This window comes from Atheta coriaria, unplaced genomic scaffold (assembly GCF_025399875.1).
Source record: "Atheta coriaria isolate IRGN ID8LTWV9N9 unplaced genomic scaffold, Caltech_Dcor_3.1 hic_scaffold_5_pilon, whole genome shotgun sequence".
NCBI classification, from domain to species: Eukaryota; Metazoa; Arthropoda; class Insecta; order Coleoptera; family Staphylinidae; genus Dalotia; species Dalotia coriaria.
The window spans coordinates 9227483-9249283 of record NW_027045447.1 but is presented as its reverse complement, the minus strand read 5'-3'; the positions used below and the strand labels follow the sequence as shown (position 1 = coordinate 9249283).

Here is a 21801-nt window from a genome sequence, read left to right as displayed (position 1 = left end):
TTTATAGAATTTACCAATATATGCATGTCTAGACATTGCTTTTAATTTATTTTTGTTATATTTGATCATTAATCCTCAAATAATATCCACCTACTCAGCTTAAACGTTTTGTCTACCGTCATTACTTAATTACACTTTGATTTAGTTACCTGGCGTGCAGTTATATCTCTAATAGTCTGCTCCTAATCTTTCTCAATACTTGCTACCTGCGTTTAATCACCGTAGGTAGAGTAACCCAAATATTAGCTCAGAAACTTTCCCAAAATTTGTAAATTCCTTGAATTCTGTTATCAAAATTGCCATGAAAACAAATAGAATACACTATAGCAAAATTCCTGACAGATTGTAACTCATCTTTCAAAGAAATACTCGTTATCATCAATAAACATGGATATAAACAGTTTGGTCCATACATTAGATACCTGTGGCCAAATGGGATTAATACTCTCCACTGAAGAGAGTCTAGTCCTCCACAATTCCCTCCTTTTGTTACAAAACGAAAACCATTTCAGAAAAATATTCTTCTGGGGAAAGATTTTCGGTGAAGAGCAAGATTATTACATAGCTTATGGTTACCAGAAAGATGCTCTGTTAGGTAACACTTTTTATTATTCTAAGAACTGTACCGATTGGGGACTGTTACCACCAGCATCTGAAGCAGCTAAACTTCTAACACCTTTCTGCGCAACAAAATTTCAAGGAGATCCATCTGTCGTGGTAGATATCCTCGTCGAAGACGATGAGATTACTATTCCTGAAAAAGAACGCAAACCAAAGATTCGTCCACTCAAAGAAGAAGACCGTCTCGCTGCTACTGTTTATTATATTAACTTCGAAGCAGTTGTAATTCCAAGAGGTGTGTTATTCAAACGAGAAGATGGCGTCGTTGTCGAAAATCTCAGTTTCCAAGGCTTGGATGATCTGGAATCACTTGAAGTGAAAACATTTCTACATTTTCGCAAACCAGAGCAGAAGTGGAATAAGAATTTGTTAACAAGAAATGATTATAATTACGCGATTGACTTTTTGGATTCCGCAGGTGATGATGTACCTGAAGGATGTTTTGCTGTGCAAACATCTCCAGGGGGCACGTATGTTATTGTTAAGTCACTCTATTGGCCAGGGTTTATGCTGTGGCATCGGTTGAAAACTCCTGAATATGGATTTGTTTATTTTGGGCACGGAAAGAAATGTTTTGATGTACCTTTTATGGTACAGGCACTTTAAAATCAAATATGTTACTTTTTACAGCTAAGTTTTAAAATAACGAAGTTATAGGTACAATTTTGTGCAAATATTGCCTATCAAGTTAGGCAACTTTATGTACACTAAACTTTGTTTTCCTCTTATCTCTTCACTTAATCGTGAACTAAAGAAAGAAATCGATGTTCGCTGACATTTTTTATTGTTCAATACTTGTAGATCAACTCCAAACATAATTTAATGACGTGTACAAAATGATACACTCATTGATACCAATAAACTAATAATTTTAATCCAAATTTTGCCGAATACTAATCTAGTCATGTTCTGGTTAATACTGATTATAAATGTTTACCCTTTAGCGACAGAAGTAGGTCGTCTCTGATGTCTTTTGCCTCTTGTTAGAGTTTAACTTCGAGAAGAATTGTTTTACGTCGTCCACAGTCAAAACCTTCTTCTCTTCGGCAAATTGTTTCAAATAATCCGAGAGTTGTTCTTTGAAGTCATTAAAACCTGCAATCGCATTGAGGAGCGGTGCACGTGGCATGGATTTTAACATATTTTGCTCTGCTTCTATAGCTCTCTTCTTTGCATCTTGAAGTCTTTCTTTTCCTTTATTCTCGTAAAACTCCACTGTATCCTCCATATCAAGCAGATATTCGACGTTGTGTTGTTTGTAAAGTGCAAGACATGCATCACACTTACAGAGATTGTTACGCCATTTGAGTTCTTTCATAAAGAGAGTCCTTGGTTGAGATTCTTCCTTTACAATTGGTTTAGTACAATTTGGATCACTTGTTTCCATTGTTTCTGGTTGAATTTCGTGATTTTTTTCTACCTTTTCATCAGTTACTGTTGTTACTTCATCGATTTTTGGTGTAGTTGATGTAACATCTTCAGTCTTTGCAGTTTCATCAGCATTTTCTTTATCTTTCACACTCTCATCACTTGTAGGAATGTTTTTATCATCACCAGTTGATTCTTTTTCTTTCTCCTCGCCATTTTCCACACTTTTAACTTCATGATTACCATTTATTTGCTTTTTATCATTCTCATTATCTGTTGTTACATTAACTTGTTCATCAACTTTGGCATGTTCCACCTTAATCACTGCTAAACCAGCATAACTCATCAGAAACTCATGAGCTGCAACACAAACCTGGCAAATCATCTCAGCAAAATCAACCACTGCAGCTGCATTCAAGTGCCTTGAATGATACCAATCCTCACAGATGACACATTGGATCATATCATCCTCAATGGGATCTTCTGGATCAGGATAAGGTTTATGACATGTGCAATATAACCCAGTGAAGTTCTGATTGTACAGATTCTCAGTATTGAAATCATCTTTGGCTGTATGTAGATTGCAGACCATGTCACCAAATTTCTTATTTCCACAATCACATCTGAAGTGTCTTTTTGTATACAGCTCAACTAAGTTATGTCCATCATGACAGTGATATGAACAAGCCAAGCAGAAACCAGCTGTTTTGGCAAGATCATCCTTAGCTTCAGGAATACAAGTTAGGCATGCATACAATGCTTGTCTCTTCATATAACCCTGAATTAAACATCAATAGAATATTGTTGAGTATAACACAATATTCTGAAATAATTTTTGTGTAACATTACCTGATCATAACTACAGTTCACTTCATCGCCTGCACCCAAGACAGCGGCGACTTCTTCTTCGGTTTCTTCTTGATGTTTGAGCAGGTCTCCAAGCTGGATGACCTCTTCGTCTTCACCGGGTTGTGGCTGGCTGCTGCTTGCTTCGTTTACTTTGTTTTCATCGGCCATTTTTTGTTAGTTTTGTAGGCGTGTAACGATTGTAATGCGTAGTAGTAATAAATAAATAGACAAAATAGAAAATAGAATTTTGAATGCACTTGAAGTACTCGGCAACACAATGATTTTAGATTCAACACTCAGCCAGCGAAATTAACCTGAGCGTTGAAGGAATAACTTCGGCATACTCCACAAACGCCGCTTTAACCAGCGGTGAGAAACCGTTACAAATACAAACGATAGGCAACCAAATATTCACATAATATTTCAAATTTATAAATTAACACATATTTTTTGTTTTGTTTTAAACACAAGATACAATTAATGTTATTGTATTTCAAGAATAATAATTAATTACCTAAATAATATTAATTTTTGTTAATATTTAACAATAATTCAGTATAATATAATAACATTTTTAATTGAATATAAAAATAATATAGTTTTGTTAATTTTTTAACCTCCAAGTCTTTTTTTGTTAAAATAAATATGCTTTGAGTAATTAAAACGCATTATTTCCTCTAATAAAGATAAAATACCAATAAAAAGTACTTTACTTCACCGGAAAACAATGCTTTATTATACGAGATAAAACGAGTTTTTCGCAACTTTACTCGTCGTGTGTTATTCGCGGCTTCATTACGCAAGTATTGATCGTTGTGCTGCGGCACCTGCCAACCGGCGCCTCCACCGACGCGCTTTGTAGTCGCCGCGTCGCCAGATGACGTTCACGTTCTCTGTCGCCGCCGCCGCCGCCGTCGCAGATGCGCAATCGCCACCGATTGATTCGCGTCGCCGTCCCCAAAACGTCGCGTACTCGTGTGAGGCGACCCGAAAGGGTAAGTACCAGCTCCGTAAACATTTAAACATTTTCACCAACAATTCACTCAAAATCACACAAAATCAAACATTACCACACATAACAACATTAAACATACTCATCTTTCTATTCACATTATTGTCATTCGTGTATTTTCAACCGGGTGCTGTTGATAATCGTATCCGTGGTTGATTTTGTGTGTACGTGGAAGTTGTCAACAAGATGTGCAGAAATTGAATTGACAATCTTTAAGATTACACGGTGTGAAAATCAGCTGGTTGGGTAGAAACATCGTCAAAGAATAGGTGAAAAGTGGGTGTAATGTTATCTTGGTTATCGTTATTGTGTGCAAAGTGCGCCGTCGACGATCATCGATTTATAACAGGTGGTTCGCGGTTCATTCATGAAGTCAGCACTAAGGACTACATCCCCACTCATTATTAAAACTGATACAATCAACATACAAAGCACAAACACTTAATTTTACACCAGTATAAATATTTAAAACATTGAAAAATCGTTTTTAGTTGACTATACAAACATTTTTGCATAAATTCCTATTTTTTGTGTAATTTTAAAGTAAAACATATTGTTTGTTAAGTTAAAGTACTGCAAACTGTTATTTTTCATTGTTTTATATTGTTTCTACGTTATTTTCAATCAAATTTCATTTACTCTTTTGGCAATGTAAATAGTACAAGTTAGGTTAAAAAATCAACAACTCCGCCATTGCAATAGAACAATTTTGGTTGCTATTTGTATAAAATAATAGAAAACATACAAAAACACATTTGCCTTATGAATTAATTAACATATTTGATAAATTATTATACAAATTACCTTAGTAGTTCCGAATTAACCTAAAAAATAACCTCAAAATAACATTATGTCAACTAGAACCAATTTAGTAACAAAATGATGTTTTTATGATAATACAAATCTATTTCCTCATTTTCTATCATTAAATATCTATTATTGCAATATCACAACATAAAAATATAACGTTTGACATCTGCGTCACTCCACACAAAACTCCTAACCTATTTTTTCACCTCCCTTTGTAAAGCTAACATAAAGCAAAATATCAACCAAAATTGATCTAACGTCTTATATCCTAAAATAAATATAAAAATAGAAAGTTGAGTTTTATTCCGGAAAAGATGAGCGTTCCTGGAAATTTAAATATATAAAAAAAGCAAATATTTGCTTTTGCGTCAGACATAACTTACGCCCACAAATATCCAAAGTAGATCATGAAAATATGGAAAATTCTCTATTTCGTGGCCATGAAATTTATTCCGTGTCGATTAAGGACGTGATTAATGTCTGCTTTCTATCTATTTTTGGACGTTGTATGTCGCACAATTATAATACGAAGAATATCAACATGTTGAGTTATTTCATTCGTTATTGCTGTATTAATTATTTATTAATTGCTGTAATCCTGCGATGTATTGTGTTTCAGGTCTATTCAGCGAAACAATGAAGACTTTATTCCTGTTTGTCGGTTTGCTGTTCAGCGTCTACGGGTATATACCTGTTGAAAAAGTAAGTTATTTTGATTAATATTTAATTGACAAACATACTAACAAAATTATTATTTATTACATACATTTTTCATGGGTAAATTTAATATTTGGTTAGAAAGTTTATTATTTTTAGAAAAAAGTAAATAATTTTGTTTTTATTTGATTAAATGATTAGAAACTCATTGCTGGTGCATGACAAGTTTATTTTTAACTGTAAACAATGTAAACAATTCCAATTTATTCCCAAATTAATCACCAAAACCTTCAAAAAGTTTTTCTTTTTCTTTAATTCATTATTGTTGCATAGGCAACACCGGCTACACAAACATATGCCGTGCACTGCTGGTTGTCTAATAACGAATGAGTTAACACTTGAAAATATAAATATTTCATGTTTTTTCAATAAAAAAAAATCAACTGGACAAAATTCCTGATTTTAAAAATACTAACAGTGCTCACATTAAAATTTTAAAAGCATAATAATAATTATTTTATTAATATATTATTAATTATTATGCTGAAACAATCACAAATCTCAAAATTCACATTTTCTTAAAATATTTAATTTACTGCCTTTATTTTCACCTCCCCCAAAGAAAAAATGACTCTATTCCTGTTTGTGTTTCTGCTCTTAAATTTATTTTATTATCTCCCTTATCATTTTATTCTCACCGGAGGCATATTGTCCGCTGTATCCTTATTGTCCTTGTCTGGCTCGACGATAGAAATGTCACGTCGTAGGATATTAAATATTCCCTGAGCGCTTTGCGAGATTTGCGTGCACTTAAGCTTTTCCTGCCGCTGCCGGTTCGCGCCTGTTGCTATTTTCTCATCTGTGCCAACGCCGCCAACGTGGCCAAACATGAAGCGAACACAACAAAGTGCCGTCGGAATTAAATTTCATTTGCTGCAAGCTTAGAATTTGCCTTGCGCTACAGCAGGTGTTATTTTATTAATTAAAACATTGTTAGAGGGTGAAAATTACTCGCGAGCTTTGTGCTTTGATTAGCCGCATTAATTATGCAATAGGATGATTATTATTTATTAAACGTGGGCAGAAATACGTATACCACTAAGGAACAAATTATTATTAGTCACAATTAAATATTTGGTTAGGTTATTTGAGGTTAATGGTACATAATTAATGAAAAATCAGTTTAAAATCAGATTTTAATTTAAATTAATTAATAAAAAATGGTTTTATATCAAAAGTGTGTTTTGCGGTTAGATTTGATTAATCTACACGCGTAAAATATATTTTTTACCATTAAAGAAACGAAAAATGTTAATAATGGATTTTAACGCCATCTGGCTTCAAACTTTATAAGTAAAACTATGATTATATCATTGTACCAACTTTAATCGCTTATTTTACACTTTTCCTATTATATTTTGACCACAAAAAGTAGCCTACATGCTTTTTCTTGGTCTAAATTATCTCCCTACCAAAATTTATCAAAATTGGTTGAGTAATTATTGCGTAAAACACTAAAAAACAAACAAAACACACAAAATTTCTTGAATACTTATACTAATTGTAAAAGCATTGTTGGTTGCATACATTGATTCGATTTATTATAACCCAACGTCAACTCTCGCAACAAAAGTTCCTGTCGTTCGATTTAATAAACGTATACTTCTCGTTCATGTCGTATGCTCACGTCGTAAACAGTAAATGTTTGTTTATAGCATAACTTGCGTCGATGACGTTGACGTGGGCGTTGTGCACTGACGTTGGTGGCACTTTGCTGTCTTTTTACTCTTTTGTAACATGACGTTGATGGCGTTGACTGCGTCGATTGCTGTGCGTGGCGAGTTTTCGTCCGCTGTCAACCTCGCGTTCTGTCACGCTTGATTGATCGCAATAATTAGTTAATTAGCTGCAAAGCTGCGAATGTTTGTTTTACGTGCTTGTCCATTTCGTGGGCAGGCTTTTGCATAACGCCAATAATAACCCGTAACTAATGAACGCCATAAATCACAAATCATTCAAATGTAAACCGCTTTTTTTGAGCGTGAATAATCCGCAATTGATCTTTAATGTTTCAAAAGGATATTAAACAGGAGTAATATTGAGTGATTTCCACAATTCCGGGGATTTAGAGGGTTTTCAGGAGATGAATAGGCAAATGTCAAGTGCATTCAGGCTGCAATCGAGCAATCTGCACTTGGAAGCTTTGATAGAGTACTGAACCTTCTGGAAATATGAAATGTCAAAGGTTAAACTGTTCATATTACTTTCGAAATAAAACTCAACATTAGAAATTCCCCAGTGACGATAAAACAAAACATTTAATCAAATTTTATTTTTAAGCACCGAACATAACCTAATTTTATTTCTATTTATTTTTAGGTTATGTTTAAAAATAATTAAAATTGAAGTTTTGATTGTTTCAGGATCATTACTTCCCGGATTTGTTACGCGATGTGGTCAACCGCATGTCGAAAGATTTCGACTCGTCGTACATGGATTTTCCTGACGCCCGCCTCCCACTTGACGCTCGCTCTCTGAACAAGGACCTAGAAGAAGAACAGCTCTATCCGTTGGACTATGATTCGCTTAGTGAAGGGCAACTGCATCCGAGCCTGCGTGATAGTGAATTTCTGCAGCATAGTTCGCTGTGGGGTAGTCAGTATATGTCAGGGGGCGCTGGCGAGGGTGAGCAGCGCTTACAACCGGAGGGTTTGTTGAAAAATCGGCAAGAGGTGAAGACCGATGCGGCATTACCAGCTTATTGCAATCCGCCCAATCCTTGCCCGATTGGATACACAGGTAGTAAAATATTGTATTTCTGATTTTGTTTTATTGAAATTTTAAATATTATCACTTTTAATTGTGGTTTGCATTGATTATTAATTTTAATAATTTTAGAGGGAATATTTTTGTGGTTTTGTGGATGGCATATTCAGTTTATAACTAAATGAAATGAAATTTCAACCATTAATAGTTTAAAATTTAATTTATGTTGTGGTAACATCGTTTTAATATAAATGCAAATGTGATTTTGTTTGTTTGTGACGCTTTCACGTAAAAACCATTCAATCAATTTTGATAAATTTTGGTTTAGAGATATTTTTCACTAAGGAAAAGCAAAATGGCGCTAAAGTGCGTTATTTGCATTTTTATTCCTTTAAATTTAATTTTTTTTCTTTAAAATTTTAGCTGAAAATGGATGTTTGGAGGAATTCAAGAACACTGCGGCTTTCAGTCGTCGTTATCAGGCCGAACAGGATTGCATGTGTGACACAGAACACATGTTCGACTGTCCTAGCCCGATGATCTCTCAGTTATCCAACGGAAACATGGATTCGCCACTAAATGATTTAGAATTCAATCGATTTTTCCAGCAGGCACTGCAGGTACTATACAAATATTTATTTATCCTTTAAAAAATTGCATTTGCAATCAATTTGAATTCATCTTAGGATACCTCAGGCATACAACACAAAGGTTTAGTGGCCAAGAAGTTCAACAATGATAAGAAGGTTTGTAAAATTAAAATTATTACAAATTTTAAGATTTAATTTAAATGTTACGGGGATATTTTGAATTTTAGAGCGTCAGGACAAATCCATTTTTGATCGGCGAGCGTTTACCAGTTGCAGCAAAGAAAGGCTTCAACGCAAAAGAATTTTATTAAGCAAAACCACATGCGATTTGTTTTTCAATAATTCAAGCATTATTTTTGCTTAAAAAGCAAAATTATAAAGAAAATGTAAAACCACCACATCAAAATACGTATTTTATTTTACTTACAACCAAAAAGACGTCAAAATGTTAAAAACATTACAATTTAATTGAAATTTTCTCAAGCAAACCAAAAGCAAAAAAAATTGAAAAATATTCTTATTCTTGTTGACAATAATTGCTAATATTTTTATAATGCAAATAGATAAAGCCGTTATTGTCGATAGGAGAGAGAAAGAAACATAAACGTATTAACTTTAAGAATAAACAAAAATCTAAGCAAAACCCACGAAAGCATGCGAAACCATTGAAAGTAAAAAAATCAAAAACGTCAACAAAGCTAAACTGAATTTCCGGAAATTGACCCTTAGCTATGAACACGGATTTGCGAAACGATTTAAATTCTTAGCATGTAATCTATATTAAATTAATTAACTTATATATCATATGCTACACGTAAAGAATAATATATTCGACGTTATCTAAATCCAATATATATTCGAATGTTATGTGTCCCGATTTAGTGCTATAAATGGTGCACCTCGCTTCTTAGGTCCCGATAATTGCATTGATTGCATTACAAGTATATAAACGCGTTTATTTGTTGATAAAACGATTGAAAAAATCAAAATATTTGCTGTTGTGTGTTTGTAATTCTAAGAAAAGCGAGGAGAAAGAAATGTAATCATCACAAAGAAAACATCCATGAAAAGAATTAATTAATTAATTAAATAAGATCAACGAAGAGAAGAGAATACCCCATACTTTTAATTAACTCAACAATTCTCTGAATAAAACATCCGAGAAATGACAAAGGAACATCCTGTCGCATCTAAATTTAAGAAAAAACATGAAACAAACTAGATATTGACGAATTTGATTGAATGCGACGAGACCCCTCTGAAATATTAAATAATTATTAACATATTTAATATTTCAGAGTGTTGACAACGGTCTGAATAACATATCATAGCTTAAAACAAGCTAAAATAGTTTTTAAACATCAATCTTCTAAAAAACGTTGAAAATGTTTTGATTTCTTATTGTAAAACATTTTAAACGTTTTGAGATTGTATTGACATTGAAAATTGCAATTTTCACTTCATGTAATCAAGGCCCTACTGATTTTTCAGTCGAAACTCGATAAACACTTTAATTTGCATCACCAAACATCAAAACAATAAAAATTATTGATGTAAAATTACAGAAAAAACTTTCAATCAATATATTGTGCGTTCCAAGATGCATTGGTAATACAAACGAGTGTTTTCTGTGTTTGACGATTGAAAAATCATTACGTGAATTGAAGATTAATATTTTGCATGAATTACTTAATCAGTCGAATACGTATGACTTAACTACGAACAAAAGTAACATCTGGAAATGAATTAATCTAATTAAATGTAAGATTTTTGTTATTTTTATCGATAATTTCAACTTATCACTGTGGGTTTGTCAGACGGATACTAATTATTATGATTAATCATTAGTGTGTATAGAAAACAAAGAAGTCATCACTCTCTGACATGTGTTTGACGTTCGTCGATGATATTTTTGCGATCAACTCTCGATGTCACACACTACGATAATGTTAATCTAGAGGAAACATTATGCAACCATCCACACTTGAGATTATTGATGATTATGTGTAGTGTAATAAATTATAAACGTAAAACACACTGGAAATAATAACTAAAACGTACATCTTATGCGTTGAAGTGGTTAACCATTACAACTGAAGAATTATCTTCGAATAAATCAATATATGAGATTATATCTATAATATATATTATGAGATAACGTTTAAACAATCTGTAATTCCGTATGATGTATGTTTAATTCATGAATATGACTATTACCTACCTGCTACGAAAGAAAACAAAGAGATACAGTCGAATGGTAGATACTGATAGAAATTAATTATGATAATATTATGAGTACGCTTTGCGCAGCGAAGCACTGATAAAACGTGCGCGCAAAGCTGCGGAGAGAGAAATTTGTGCGTTTGAGTGCTGCTGAAGTGCAAGGAAACTCTATATATGAAGCTTTTAGATATATTATATTCATGTGTTTACGTAAAATAATAAATAATGATATAAATGCATGTTGATTTTATTTCTCAGACATTTTTAATCACAAATACGGTAATATATATGATCCCTAAGTTGTAAGCTACAGTTTGAGAACTTCTGATCATGTTATTCTGTGTTTTCATTAGAAAACTCGACAGGATATTGCATAGTGTGGAGATTGTAGTGTGCTATGCACTGTAGGCAACCCAAATAACATTAGTTTTATTCCTACGTGTATAACAAGACATATTTCTGTTGATGTGGTTGCCTAATGAATTATTTTGTTGTTTCTCGGACCTAGTATGTATTGAATCAACCTATAAGATTCTTAATAAACAAATAAACTCACATTTGCATTCATAATACTAATTACCATGATAATTTACAAAGAATTTAAACAAAAAATCAAAAAAAAAATTTTCTCTTTCAATTTCTTTGCATGTTTTATCATTTTGAGCATTGTTACATGAAACTATACTTTATGCTGATTTAAACTATGAATAATTCCCGCTCATAATGCCGCCGAATAAACAACAAACAAAGAAATAATTCACACCGCTTTCCAGTCCGGTCCTCCGGCGGCCACTCATTTATCAGTCGTTTTTCCGCCATTTTCGCGCGCAGAAAAACATCTTTACGATTGTCCTCGGCTCGTATGCTCACATATCCTCTCCGGAATGTTTTACATATGGAAATTTAGATTTACATTCAAACGCGCATCGTGAAGAAGTTTTATTTATTATTGCGCTTCATTTTTCCTCATCCTTCCTCAAACGATCGCGTCGTAAAGTTGAGCTGACACCTTTTTGGCAACAACCGAACCAAAAACTGCTAACAGTTGTTATATATTTTAGTATATTTTAAATATATTCAACTGAATTGTATTAAATATACAATAAAAAAAATTCACATGTTGGTGATTTGTCAGCAATTTGTTTTGTTGATATCCCAATTCGGAATAATTTCAAAGATGTAGACTATGCATTAACATGAAAATTTATGGTTTTCCTGTGTGTGTCTGGTTTTTTAAAAGTTGTAGCGGCAATGTTTATTTTATATTCCGCTGTTTCCTTATCGAATAAATCTCGGCGGCTGGATTGGGAAAAATCTCGTAACGCATCGTCGTCGCACATCCGTTCAAGCCTTTTGCGGGCTCTTCGCGCCGCTGTAAATGTCCATCGAGTGGGTCGTGCGATGGGCGATTATCTTGTATTTTCATCAGTTTAATTAGCCGGCACGCGGGCAATTACTTCAAGTTTGTATTTTTATTGTCGCATGAGCCAATGACCGACATTAACATCTTTCTAAACTTTAAGACATTCATTTCTCTTTGTTCTAATATTATTTCGAATGATTTTTGGACAAAAAACACAATTTTATGTAAAAATCGTGTTTGAAGTAAAAATAACGTGCCTAGAAATATTATTTCACTACCTAGGCATTAAATATAGCTTCATGGACAACATATATATTGTTATCAATTTTCAATTAAATATTATAAGGACAATTTGACCTTTTATCCTTATAATAACTTCAAAAAATCAAAATTTAATGAACACATACAAAAACTTCAGATTAACTCATCATAACCTTAAAAATACATAAAATAATAAAACTACTTGCAAGTATAAACAATAAACCGTGTTTATTTAACTTTAAACCATTGAACAATCAAAAATTTGTCCGCGAAACCCACGCTTTCAACCATCCAAAAAAACCAACAATACAAAACCAAACAAAAACAAAGTTCAATACAAAAATATTATTATCATACTCACCATGATGATTATTTGTCACAACACAATAACCGCCTCAAATAAAATTAGCAGCTTTTCAACTTTGGTCGTCACTCACACAAACCCACCACCACCGCCCGTAATAATCGCAATAATTACGTAATGACTAATCCACTCCAGACTGCCGGCCGCGATCGCCAAAAAAGCGCGCGCGCGCGCCAATTTTATTGGTAATAAAGCAATAAACAATAAAATAAACATTCGCAAACCAGCGCGGCGATAATAATTAAATTAACGTTTTTGGCACACGCGTACCCACGTCCCGTCGCGTTTTATTGACGCTTGACGAATTAGTTTTGATTAAAATCACGCCGATTTTATTGTTTTCGTGCGCATAAACAAATTCTTTTCGATTCTCACAAAATGTGAAAGGCATGCATCGACAGACACAATATTTATTTATATTATATATATTTAAAATAACATTACAATGTGCTTACAATCTAATTAATCACTTTTGTATAGCTTAATCGAATAATTCTATAGTCCGGACATCAAGATAAGATTATTCAACTCTCAACTGCTCAAGATGACTTTACTATAGCCTACCGAGCGTTTTCAAAATATTTGCAACGCGTTGTACTCGCTAATTTAATAAATTAATACTTTTTTAACATATTTTATCATAACAATCATCCGCTTGACTTTTTTCATTTGTGTTACTATCAGTTCAAATCAGTTGCAAGGCACCTACACTGCTTAATCCGCTGAATTCGCTTCTTCCGGAACTGCGGCGTTGAATTTGGACAGGTGAGCGTTACCGTGATCCACGTATACTTCTTCGGCTTGCAAAATGCACAGCTTTTGAACGCTGGACCATTCACGTCTTCGTCCTCGCTCTCATGATAAAACCTCCTTCGTTTTTTAAACTTTTTCGGATTCTTCGGAATGTAAAACGAGTTGCATTGCCCGTAACAGAATTTATTTATAATCGTACGGGTTAAACATCCTTGCTCTTTGATTTTTTGTATCAAAGGTTCAGTTTTACACCAATCCCGTTGTAAATATTCCAGTTTTGTGACCATTAGAGCGTTTTTTGATGATTTTAAAATTTTGCTTCCGTGATATCCATGCAGATCTGAGATTAAATCAATGGTTTTATAAGGTTCGGATAAGTTTTGTCGGCGATAGAGTAAATCTACTTCAATACGCGGTGATTTATTCGTCGATGCATAGATGTCGTGCGGTTTAGACAAGATGGCGTCGTTGTCGAGTAGTTTAACGCGTTCGTGTTCGTATTCAATGTCGTATTCATTCGGGGCATAGGTGTCATCCAGTTCGTTTTCTAAAAGAAAACGTTTTTCGGAGGATTTTGAAGCGCGATGGCGTTCAGCGATGATTTTTTCCACTTCCTTGGTGTTTATTATATCCAGAATAGAATCTGAACGTGATTCACTGCTTGTAATTTCCATCAACAGGAGGAAGAAGAGTGTGAAAACCGATGAGAACATTTCTGAAAGGAAAATATTTTATTTTATAATTTTTTTTAATGTTTTACGATGCGTGTAGTATGCGAGAGTTGTAAACGCATGAATGAAATACTACGCAGCAAAAGAAATAACCAGCGATGAATGAACTTAAAGACTTGGATGGCGTGATGGCACGATGGTGAGCCGCCCACGATTCTATCTTCTAAGACCCATGCGTGGGGCGGCCTCGATGCACTCAACCTGTTGTCAACCGGCAAGGCGACAAGGAATCTTCACGCACAGAAATGGATTTTCACAACGCACACGAATTAATCGCTTTTTACCATAACAATATCATATTGTCCTAAATATTTTTTCTAAAACGTTTTTAATTAATTATCCTACTAAAGCTAGTAAAATGTAAATTTGATGATTTGATGCTCGCCGAATGATGATGTGATGATTGCGATGTTCTCATTTCGTTTAGCCATTTATGGCTGAGGCAAGTACGTCCCTGATGTCGCTCGAAAAGTCTGCTGGAGTTTTCCTGGCGGCTCAAGAAGTCGCGTCGGCCGTCCGAAGCGTTTAATGTCGCGCATTGTGAAAGGTGAGCTTGTAGGCGGGCGAGCGAACCGCTCGAAAAGGCAATACGAAATCCACAAGTGAAGTGAAGCAAGTGAACCAACACACATCAAGCAAACTAAACAGACTCTAGGCAAAGAGATAGGCTTTTATGACACGCGCGCGCACGGCGATTAGATAGCGATGAATGGAGCAAAATTTCATTCATTGCGTTGTGAAAAAAATTATTTTATGAATGAAACAAGAGGATGTGAGCTAGGCGAATGCCCTTTTCGAAAACTAATTTGCAAATACTTTCGTTTCGCAGGCCGGGCACCCACCAGAAATCAGCAATGCGCGTTTTATGCGAATTTTAATAGTGTATGAAACAAATAAAAAAATTTACATTCACAAAAATTATTCCAATAAATAAAAAATATTTTAAAATTAAATTAAAATATTTTCTTGCAATTTTTACAAAAAAAAATTTTAAAAATAAATTTTTATCACCCTGTATATGAAATTGTACGATTGTGTCTACACGTCGTATTATGTATGTCGTACGTCTATTAAAATGCCATATCCGGTGCGAGACTAATAATATCTTGCGCATGGAAAAACAAATATTCGCGAAACGGCGCACTTTTGCCGCTTTGCGCCGAAGAAAATCGAAAAGCCCACACGATGTATCCGTCGTACACATCCACCCAAGACGCTCGTTTTGCGTAATCGTAAATCAGACGCGCGTGTGTCGCCTGCCCGATAAATTATGACAATCATTATGTCTAATCGTACGTTACGCGCGATTTGCATAAAAAGCACATTTTTCACGCGCATTATTATTATTAAATCAAACAGAGAATTACCAATGCCAATAATAAACGTACAAATGCATAGGTTAGTATTGTTATGAATGTGACTATTTATCTCAGTTATCTACGCGTTGATTTCGAGCAAGTGGAAATGGAAAATATCACCAACGTCTTTTTGTCGAAGAATATGTTCGTTGTGGTTGGTTTCTACGGCCTACGAATGAATGACACGATTTGTAGTCTTCACTTCTTTGAAATCATTGATTTAAATTTAAGAAAATGTTGTTTCTGTATAAATGAATTAAAGAAATCGCAGCGTGCGCGCGTAATTTCCATTTTCGTGCGCGTATAATTTGTATTCGCGGTATAATAACAATTAAGAATGCGGACACCTGACTTAATTTCAGTGAACACCAACAATTACATCAGCTACTAACCGGATATGTTAATAATTTTCTACCAACATAATAAAATAATATTTTATCTTACCGTGTTTTATTTATTTCTTGCGCCTGATGCCAATTTAATTTTCTGTTTTTTGATGTTTTTGCGTTTTTAGTTCACATATTGAACAAGTACACGAATGCAAGTTTTGATTTGTTTTGATTTGATTTGTAGTCGCATCGATGGTGAACAGTACCGTCACGTGTGGCGCGTCCGTGTGAACTGTTTAAAATCGGCGTTTGCGTCGGGCGACGGCGATTCGAAAACCGCGCACAGGGGGCTCCCCCGCAAATCCTAATCCTACACATGTGTATGCAGGTAAGATGAAATCACACACGAGCGCAAACCGTCCGCGAGCAAACTATTTAGACTGAAAGTCTAGACGCGCGACTAAGTGCTCCGGAGTCACTGATATTGGACAAACATGTCGGGCGAAACTAGCTATTAGCGTTCAAATTTTTTAAACTTCTGAGGATTTTACTTCAAGCAACGGAAAATGCTGCCAAGTATTATTATCTTCTATGATCTACAGCATTTTCAACATTTTTTAGCTTTATTTTTTTGTATTTTCAAAGTGAAAAAATCTAATATTTTATGATTTTTGTTAAAAATTGGAAATAAAAATGTTATTTATGCATTGTAGCGCCATCTTGATGTGAAATTTGAACTATAACCATTAATTAATCTCAATATTAACTTTCAGGACATGTTTTACACTCTTTTAGTTATATTTTTGTGACAGAAGTTGCCTATTTGCTTTTTTTTTGGTAAAAAATAAAAAATAAACATACAATAACGGTTTCGAAATTTATTCCTAACAACGAAAACATTTTCAGTGACATGACACATTGACGGAGGTTTTTTAATCGACGGTCTCAATATTTCAAACACTGTGTATTTATTGTATCTTGTGACAATTGTGGTTGCATAACCAACTTCAACTGGATGTGCACCCAATCCGCAGGTATCTAAAATATTTCCATTTTTTAATACATTTATAAACATAGTTATTATAACTTACGTGAATCACATGCAAACCCAGGTTTAACAACATGTCGATGATGTTGTTGTGCACCACCATTTTCACCTCCCTCCCCATCTCCTGCAGGTTTACTTTCTTTAATACCCCTCCCCGTACCATAATAATATTCTATTCCGCTATAACCTCCTGTACTGTGGGTTGTATGTCCTGTTCCTGTTGCAGTTCCGGTGTAATAATCCGAACTTTTAGGTTTAGAATGATATTTAGAACTAGATCCATAACCAGGTGTACTGTTAGTCGTTGCATATGTCGGTGTGCTATACGATTGACTAGATCTTCCATTTTGGTAGCAAACACAAGGCGCAGCTACATCCGCCGCCATCTGTTTGTCACATTCAAGTTCTGTACAGTCTTTACACGGTGCTACACACGGAGCTACTTCTATAGGTGGAAGACATTGCAGTGTCAAATTTGGTTCCTTTTTTACTTTAGACTTTGACTTAGATTTAGATGGTTTTGATTCAACTTGAGACTGAGATTGACATTTAATCACAGAATCTTCGGTGATTTCAATTTTACACTCAGATTTTTTTTCGATTTGCGTTTGGGATGTTTTTGAGGTTGTGTGTTTCTTCAGAGATAAATATAAATTCCGAAGACTTTTTGGTTTAGAAACTTTCTCAGACTTCTTCTTTAGATTTGGACATTCTTTCTTACAAACTCCTTCAGAACACTTTTTATCATTCAAGGATGACATGTCCTGAGTGGATAAATGATATGTAGGTGCTCGAGATGATTCCGATTCTGGTTTAGGTATTTCTTTATTCCCTTCCGGAGGTTTATTATCTCGACTTGTCGCAGAATCTGTACTTTTTGTACAACATATCGGCCGTCTCTTCTTTGATTTCGAAGAACTCTTCTGATTCAACTGCACTGAATTTAATTCTTGTTCATTATAACCATCAGCATCATCAATCGGCGGACATCTTCTTAAGTCATCGTAAGCTTTTAGATGTTTCTTAACTTTTGATAATTTTTCTTTGAGGCAACATTCAGTTTCCGGTGGTTTTGATTCATTTTTACTAAAAGATACACGTGCGCTACTTTTTGGTTCCTTTTCGTAGACTACTTCGGTTCTTGGAGAATCTCTGTATAATACTCCTGGTGTTTCTTCAGTTGGGACATTTTCCGAGGCGCAATCTGGAGGACAAGCACCCGGGTTCATTTTGCATTTATAAATACGCCGTGATGCTTTAGGAAGGTATTTATTTCTCTTGTCATAATGTTCATAGAGGTAAATTGGTATTCTTTGCATGAAAGGATTGTCTTTGATGCTTGGAACTGGTATTGAACCAGCGGAATCTGAGTCTGAACCCGGGTAGTAAATTTTATTTTGAATGGCTTTCTCTCTTTTGCGTTTTAATTTTGAGCAGTCTAGGCGGGAAGTTTTTCGGGAGGAATAAGCATATCGGATTTTTGATGCTGGTGCAACAATAACCTATAAATATTTGTTATATAAATTATTCAATTTGTCAAATTTTACATTAGATACATTTCTGTCGTAGAATCGTTCCTGTTTTTCTATTCCTCGTCGACTGGAGATGTCAAGAGAAGAACACAAGCGAGAAGCATCGATAAAACCTTGAAATAAAAATAATTATTTCCTTAAAAATATTAAATTAAATATAATAATATTTTACCATCAAATAAATCGTTATTAAAATTCATTTTGTTACTCTTAATGAAATGAAAATCTTCAGGGTCACAAAGATACAAAAATGTTTTAAATTTATTAAGAAATCATGGTATAAATTTGGATTATATTGAATGTTGAGTTAAAAACAATGAATTTACACGCATTATGCGAAGGAACAACGAAAATGTAATTTGTTTGATAAAGATTTAGAAGTCAACAAAATTGTGACACTGTCATGAAATCTATGATCAGTCAAATCAGTTCAGAATCATGGAGAAATAAATATATAGTAGAAATCGTTGTGTGAAAGTTTGTGTGAGGCTTATTTACTAGTGAAGTTAGTTATTCTATGGTTCGATAGGTGGCAATACAATCCACAGTTTGGCTTATAAATTACAACAGGACGAAGAAGATTGAATACATTCGCTTACAAAACAATTTCAACTAATTATATATTGATTTCAATTGTTTATATATATTTTACATAATGTTATATAAACCAAAAGTTTAAAATTTAATTATAATTATATAACATTTAACCATTTTCGATAATAGGAACCTTCAACCTTAGGTAATCCCTAAATCCTTATTGATTTTCCATGCAAAAACAGTAAACTATCCTTTTGTTCATGTAAAGGCTTTTGTTACCTATCCCCGGCGTTTTCGTCTGCTTGCCAAAATCGTCCTTGATGCTTTGCGTTGGCGAAACTTTGCTTCCGACAAACACAAACACCGAACCGCTCCAAACTCCAAAATTTATTCGAGTTTACGCTGAATTTCGTTATAAATGTTCGCTCGTTGAGATTGGGCGAGGTGGCAGAGAGAGCACAAGGTGAAAGCAGTCCTGCAATGGGCGGGCTCGACTCGCGTAACCTTCGGTGGAGGTGCAGAAGTAGGTGGTAACGCCGAGCTCTGGGTCTGCATGAGTGGGAGGACTGAAGGACATCAGGAGGATACCAGGACGAAACAGTTAAATTGTTACAATACAATCATACAAATTTATATATTTTAAAGTAAAGAATAAGTTCTAAAAAGGTAAAAATAGAAATAAAAAAGAAATCGAATAAAATATGCAATATTGAATTATATTTTGGTTGCAATTTGATAATAGGTGGTTATTTATTTGATTAAATTATTTTATAACTGCTTAAGCTGGATTATAAGTCCACTGCAGACTGGAACTCTGAACAATCAACTGTTTTATCGATTCGAATTTATTGTGCAGTCGAGCGCGATAGATTCATTTCATGCTGGCGCTACCCGTGAAATGGAAATGCTAGCCAAGCGCGGGAACAGGGGGCGGCAGACGGGTTTCATCCCCGTTGCCCAAAGTTACTCCCGGGGTTTCAACAAATATTTAGCTGAAACTGCATAAAACCACAAAAATGTAAAATCACTAAATTTTTACGTTTCTACATCAAACATAGGCAACCAAACATTCAATCAGTCATTAAACATCTATATTAAAAAATATGCATTAAAAACACGCTGATTATTAATTGATTAGTTGAGAATTACCTAATTTTTATAAATTAATAAAGTAGTTTGTAGTGTTAGTAGTCTATATTTGCTTTCCTAACCTTAAATTTCCTCTACCAACATTACATCACTTTTCATCAATGTTTTACACAGTGCATGACGGGTTGCCATGTAGATACAAAACTTTTGATGTACCCGTCGTGCTGTTTTATGTTTTTGACGTTTATTTGACGTCTTCACAGCGAAAACTCGTAACATACGTTTGCATACATTGCGCCCTATTTGTGTTTGTTTGCATTCCGCGAGTGTGTGCGTGTGTGCGGGGAGATTTCGCCACAAAGCGATGGTGAAACTGATGCCGCTGCAGCGGCGGTTGGCAGCCGTCGGCGGGCGGCAGGAAGCCCGCTCCCGAGGGATCAATATAGGTCCGGCGATACTCCGACCTATTTTGCGTCCCATACCGCCCCCGCTTGTACAATATATAGAAAGTTGTTTCATATTTACATATTTACATGTTTTCTCAAATTTAATATCACCGGAAACAAACCTAACCTCAACATAAAACTATTTTAATGTCCACAAGATTAATTACTATATAATTTTACTCTGGTTTTTCTAATAAGTCAGAAGTCATCGGAATTTCAAACCATCGAGTTAGTTGCATTAATACAAGTCGGAAATAAGAATGACACAAACTCGTGGCATGCGTCGAGGAACGCACACAGCACTGCTAGGAACTCGCAGGATGGGAATGGGTATGATTCGGGCCGGAACGCGCGGAATGAAGTCATCTTTTGTTGGAAGTCGTCGGCCAGGGCGACGGTGACGCTGACTTTTATCGTCGCGATGATTTCCACACGGTTACACAACAAACGCCCCATCGCACGCGCTCGCAGACACTTTATTCACGCTCACTTTCCGCATGAGTGATGGCGTGGCGGTGCACACGCGCCAGCAATGTGCGAAATACACGTGAGGGATACCCAGTCGCAATCACAATTGTCATCATCGATTAAATTTAATCTTCATTTAGTTATCATTTATATTATAGATGATTTTAGAGATTCTATAGAATAGATTTTGACTTGCTTTTAATTTTTCGACACAAATATTCTTAAATTTGAGATTCTGGAGTGTAAAAAGTGAATTTCTGTTTTTAATTTGTTCAGAAATTGTTTAAATTTAATATTATGTTAAGTATCAAGTGGCTAAACAGGAGTTTTTGTCACGGGGTTGATTAAGAGTGAGTGTAGCAAGCGTTTAATCAACCGAGTGTTTAATAAAGTTTAACCACGATGTTTACGCTATTTTTTCTGCTTCCACTTTATTTCTACGTTGAGATTTTTGTATTTAAACTTTTGTATTTAAAATCTTCGAAATTCGCTCGCACATTACTGACCTCCATGACTAAAGTCTGTGACTAAACTACTTTAGTCACGGCAAGCTCCACCCCGTTAAAGTCCGTGACTAAAGTACTTTTTAACTAAATTATTTCTTATTTCTCGTAATTTTGTTTTTT

General features: G+C 34.6%; 5 protein-coding genes across 5 annotated transcripts; 2 read left to right on the top strand and 3 right to left on the bottom strand.

Moving 5' to 3' along the window:
* Positions 1-282: 282 nt before the first annotated feature.
* Rsph9 (Radial spoke head protein 9) lies at positions 283-1502 on the top strand. Its single transcript, XM_065302987.1, has one exon. The coding sequence runs from the start codon at positions 388-390 to the stop codon at positions 1225-1227; it is 840 nt and encodes a 279-aa protein (XP_065159059.1). The 5' UTR covers positions 283-387; the 3' UTR covers positions 1228-1502.
* Positions 1389-3240, bottom strand: LOC135792361 (putative E3 ubiquitin-protein ligase UBR7). The gene is made up of 2 exons (XM_065302986.1): positions 2839-3240; positions 1389-2767 (listed from the first exon to the last, which is right to left on the bottom strand). The coding sequence occupies exons 1-2, from the start codon at positions 3004-3006 to the stop codon at positions 1562-1564; spliced, it is 1374 nt and encodes a 457-aa protein (XP_065159058.1). The 5' UTR covers positions 3007-3240; the 3' UTR covers positions 1389-1561.
* Positions 3241-3713: 473 nt separating this feature from the next.
* LOC135792290 (neuroendocrine protein 7B2-like) lies at positions 3714-11135 on the top strand. The gene is made up of 6 exons (XM_065302917.1): positions 3714-3833; positions 5280-5362; positions 7741-8116; positions 8507-8703; positions 8770-8829; positions 8901-11135. Exons 1-6 carry the CDS (start codon positions 3716-3718, stop codon positions 8982-8984), a joined length of 918 nt encoding a protein of 305 aa, XP_065158989.1. The 5' UTR covers positions 3714-3715; the 3' UTR covers positions 8985-11135.
* Positions 11136-13293: 2158 nt separating this feature from the next.
* LOC135792648 (gremlin-2-like) lies at positions 13294-16454 on the bottom strand. Its single transcript, XM_065303306.1, has 2 exons — positions 16171-16454; positions 13294-14352 (listed from the first exon to the last, which is right to left on the bottom strand). The coding sequence occupies exon 2, from the start codon at positions 14348-14350 to the stop codon at positions 13565-13567; it is 786 nt and encodes a 261-aa protein (XP_065159378.1). The 5' UTR covers positions 14351-14352; positions 16171-16454; the 3' UTR covers positions 13294-13564.
* Positions 16455-16751: 297 nt separating this feature from the next.
* On the bottom strand, positions 16752-19057 carry LOC135792144 (uncharacterized). Its single transcript, XM_065302766.1, has 5 exons — positions 18808-19057; positions 18660-18748; positions 17147-18605; positions 16917-17093; positions 16752-16792 (listed from the first exon to the last, which is right to left on the bottom strand). Exons 1-5 carry the CDS (start codon positions 18833-18835, stop codon positions 16752-16754), a joined length of 1794 nt encoding a protein of 597 aa, XP_065158838.1. The 5' UTR covers positions 18836-19057.
* Between the last annotated feature and the right edge of the window lie 2744 nt (positions 19058-21801).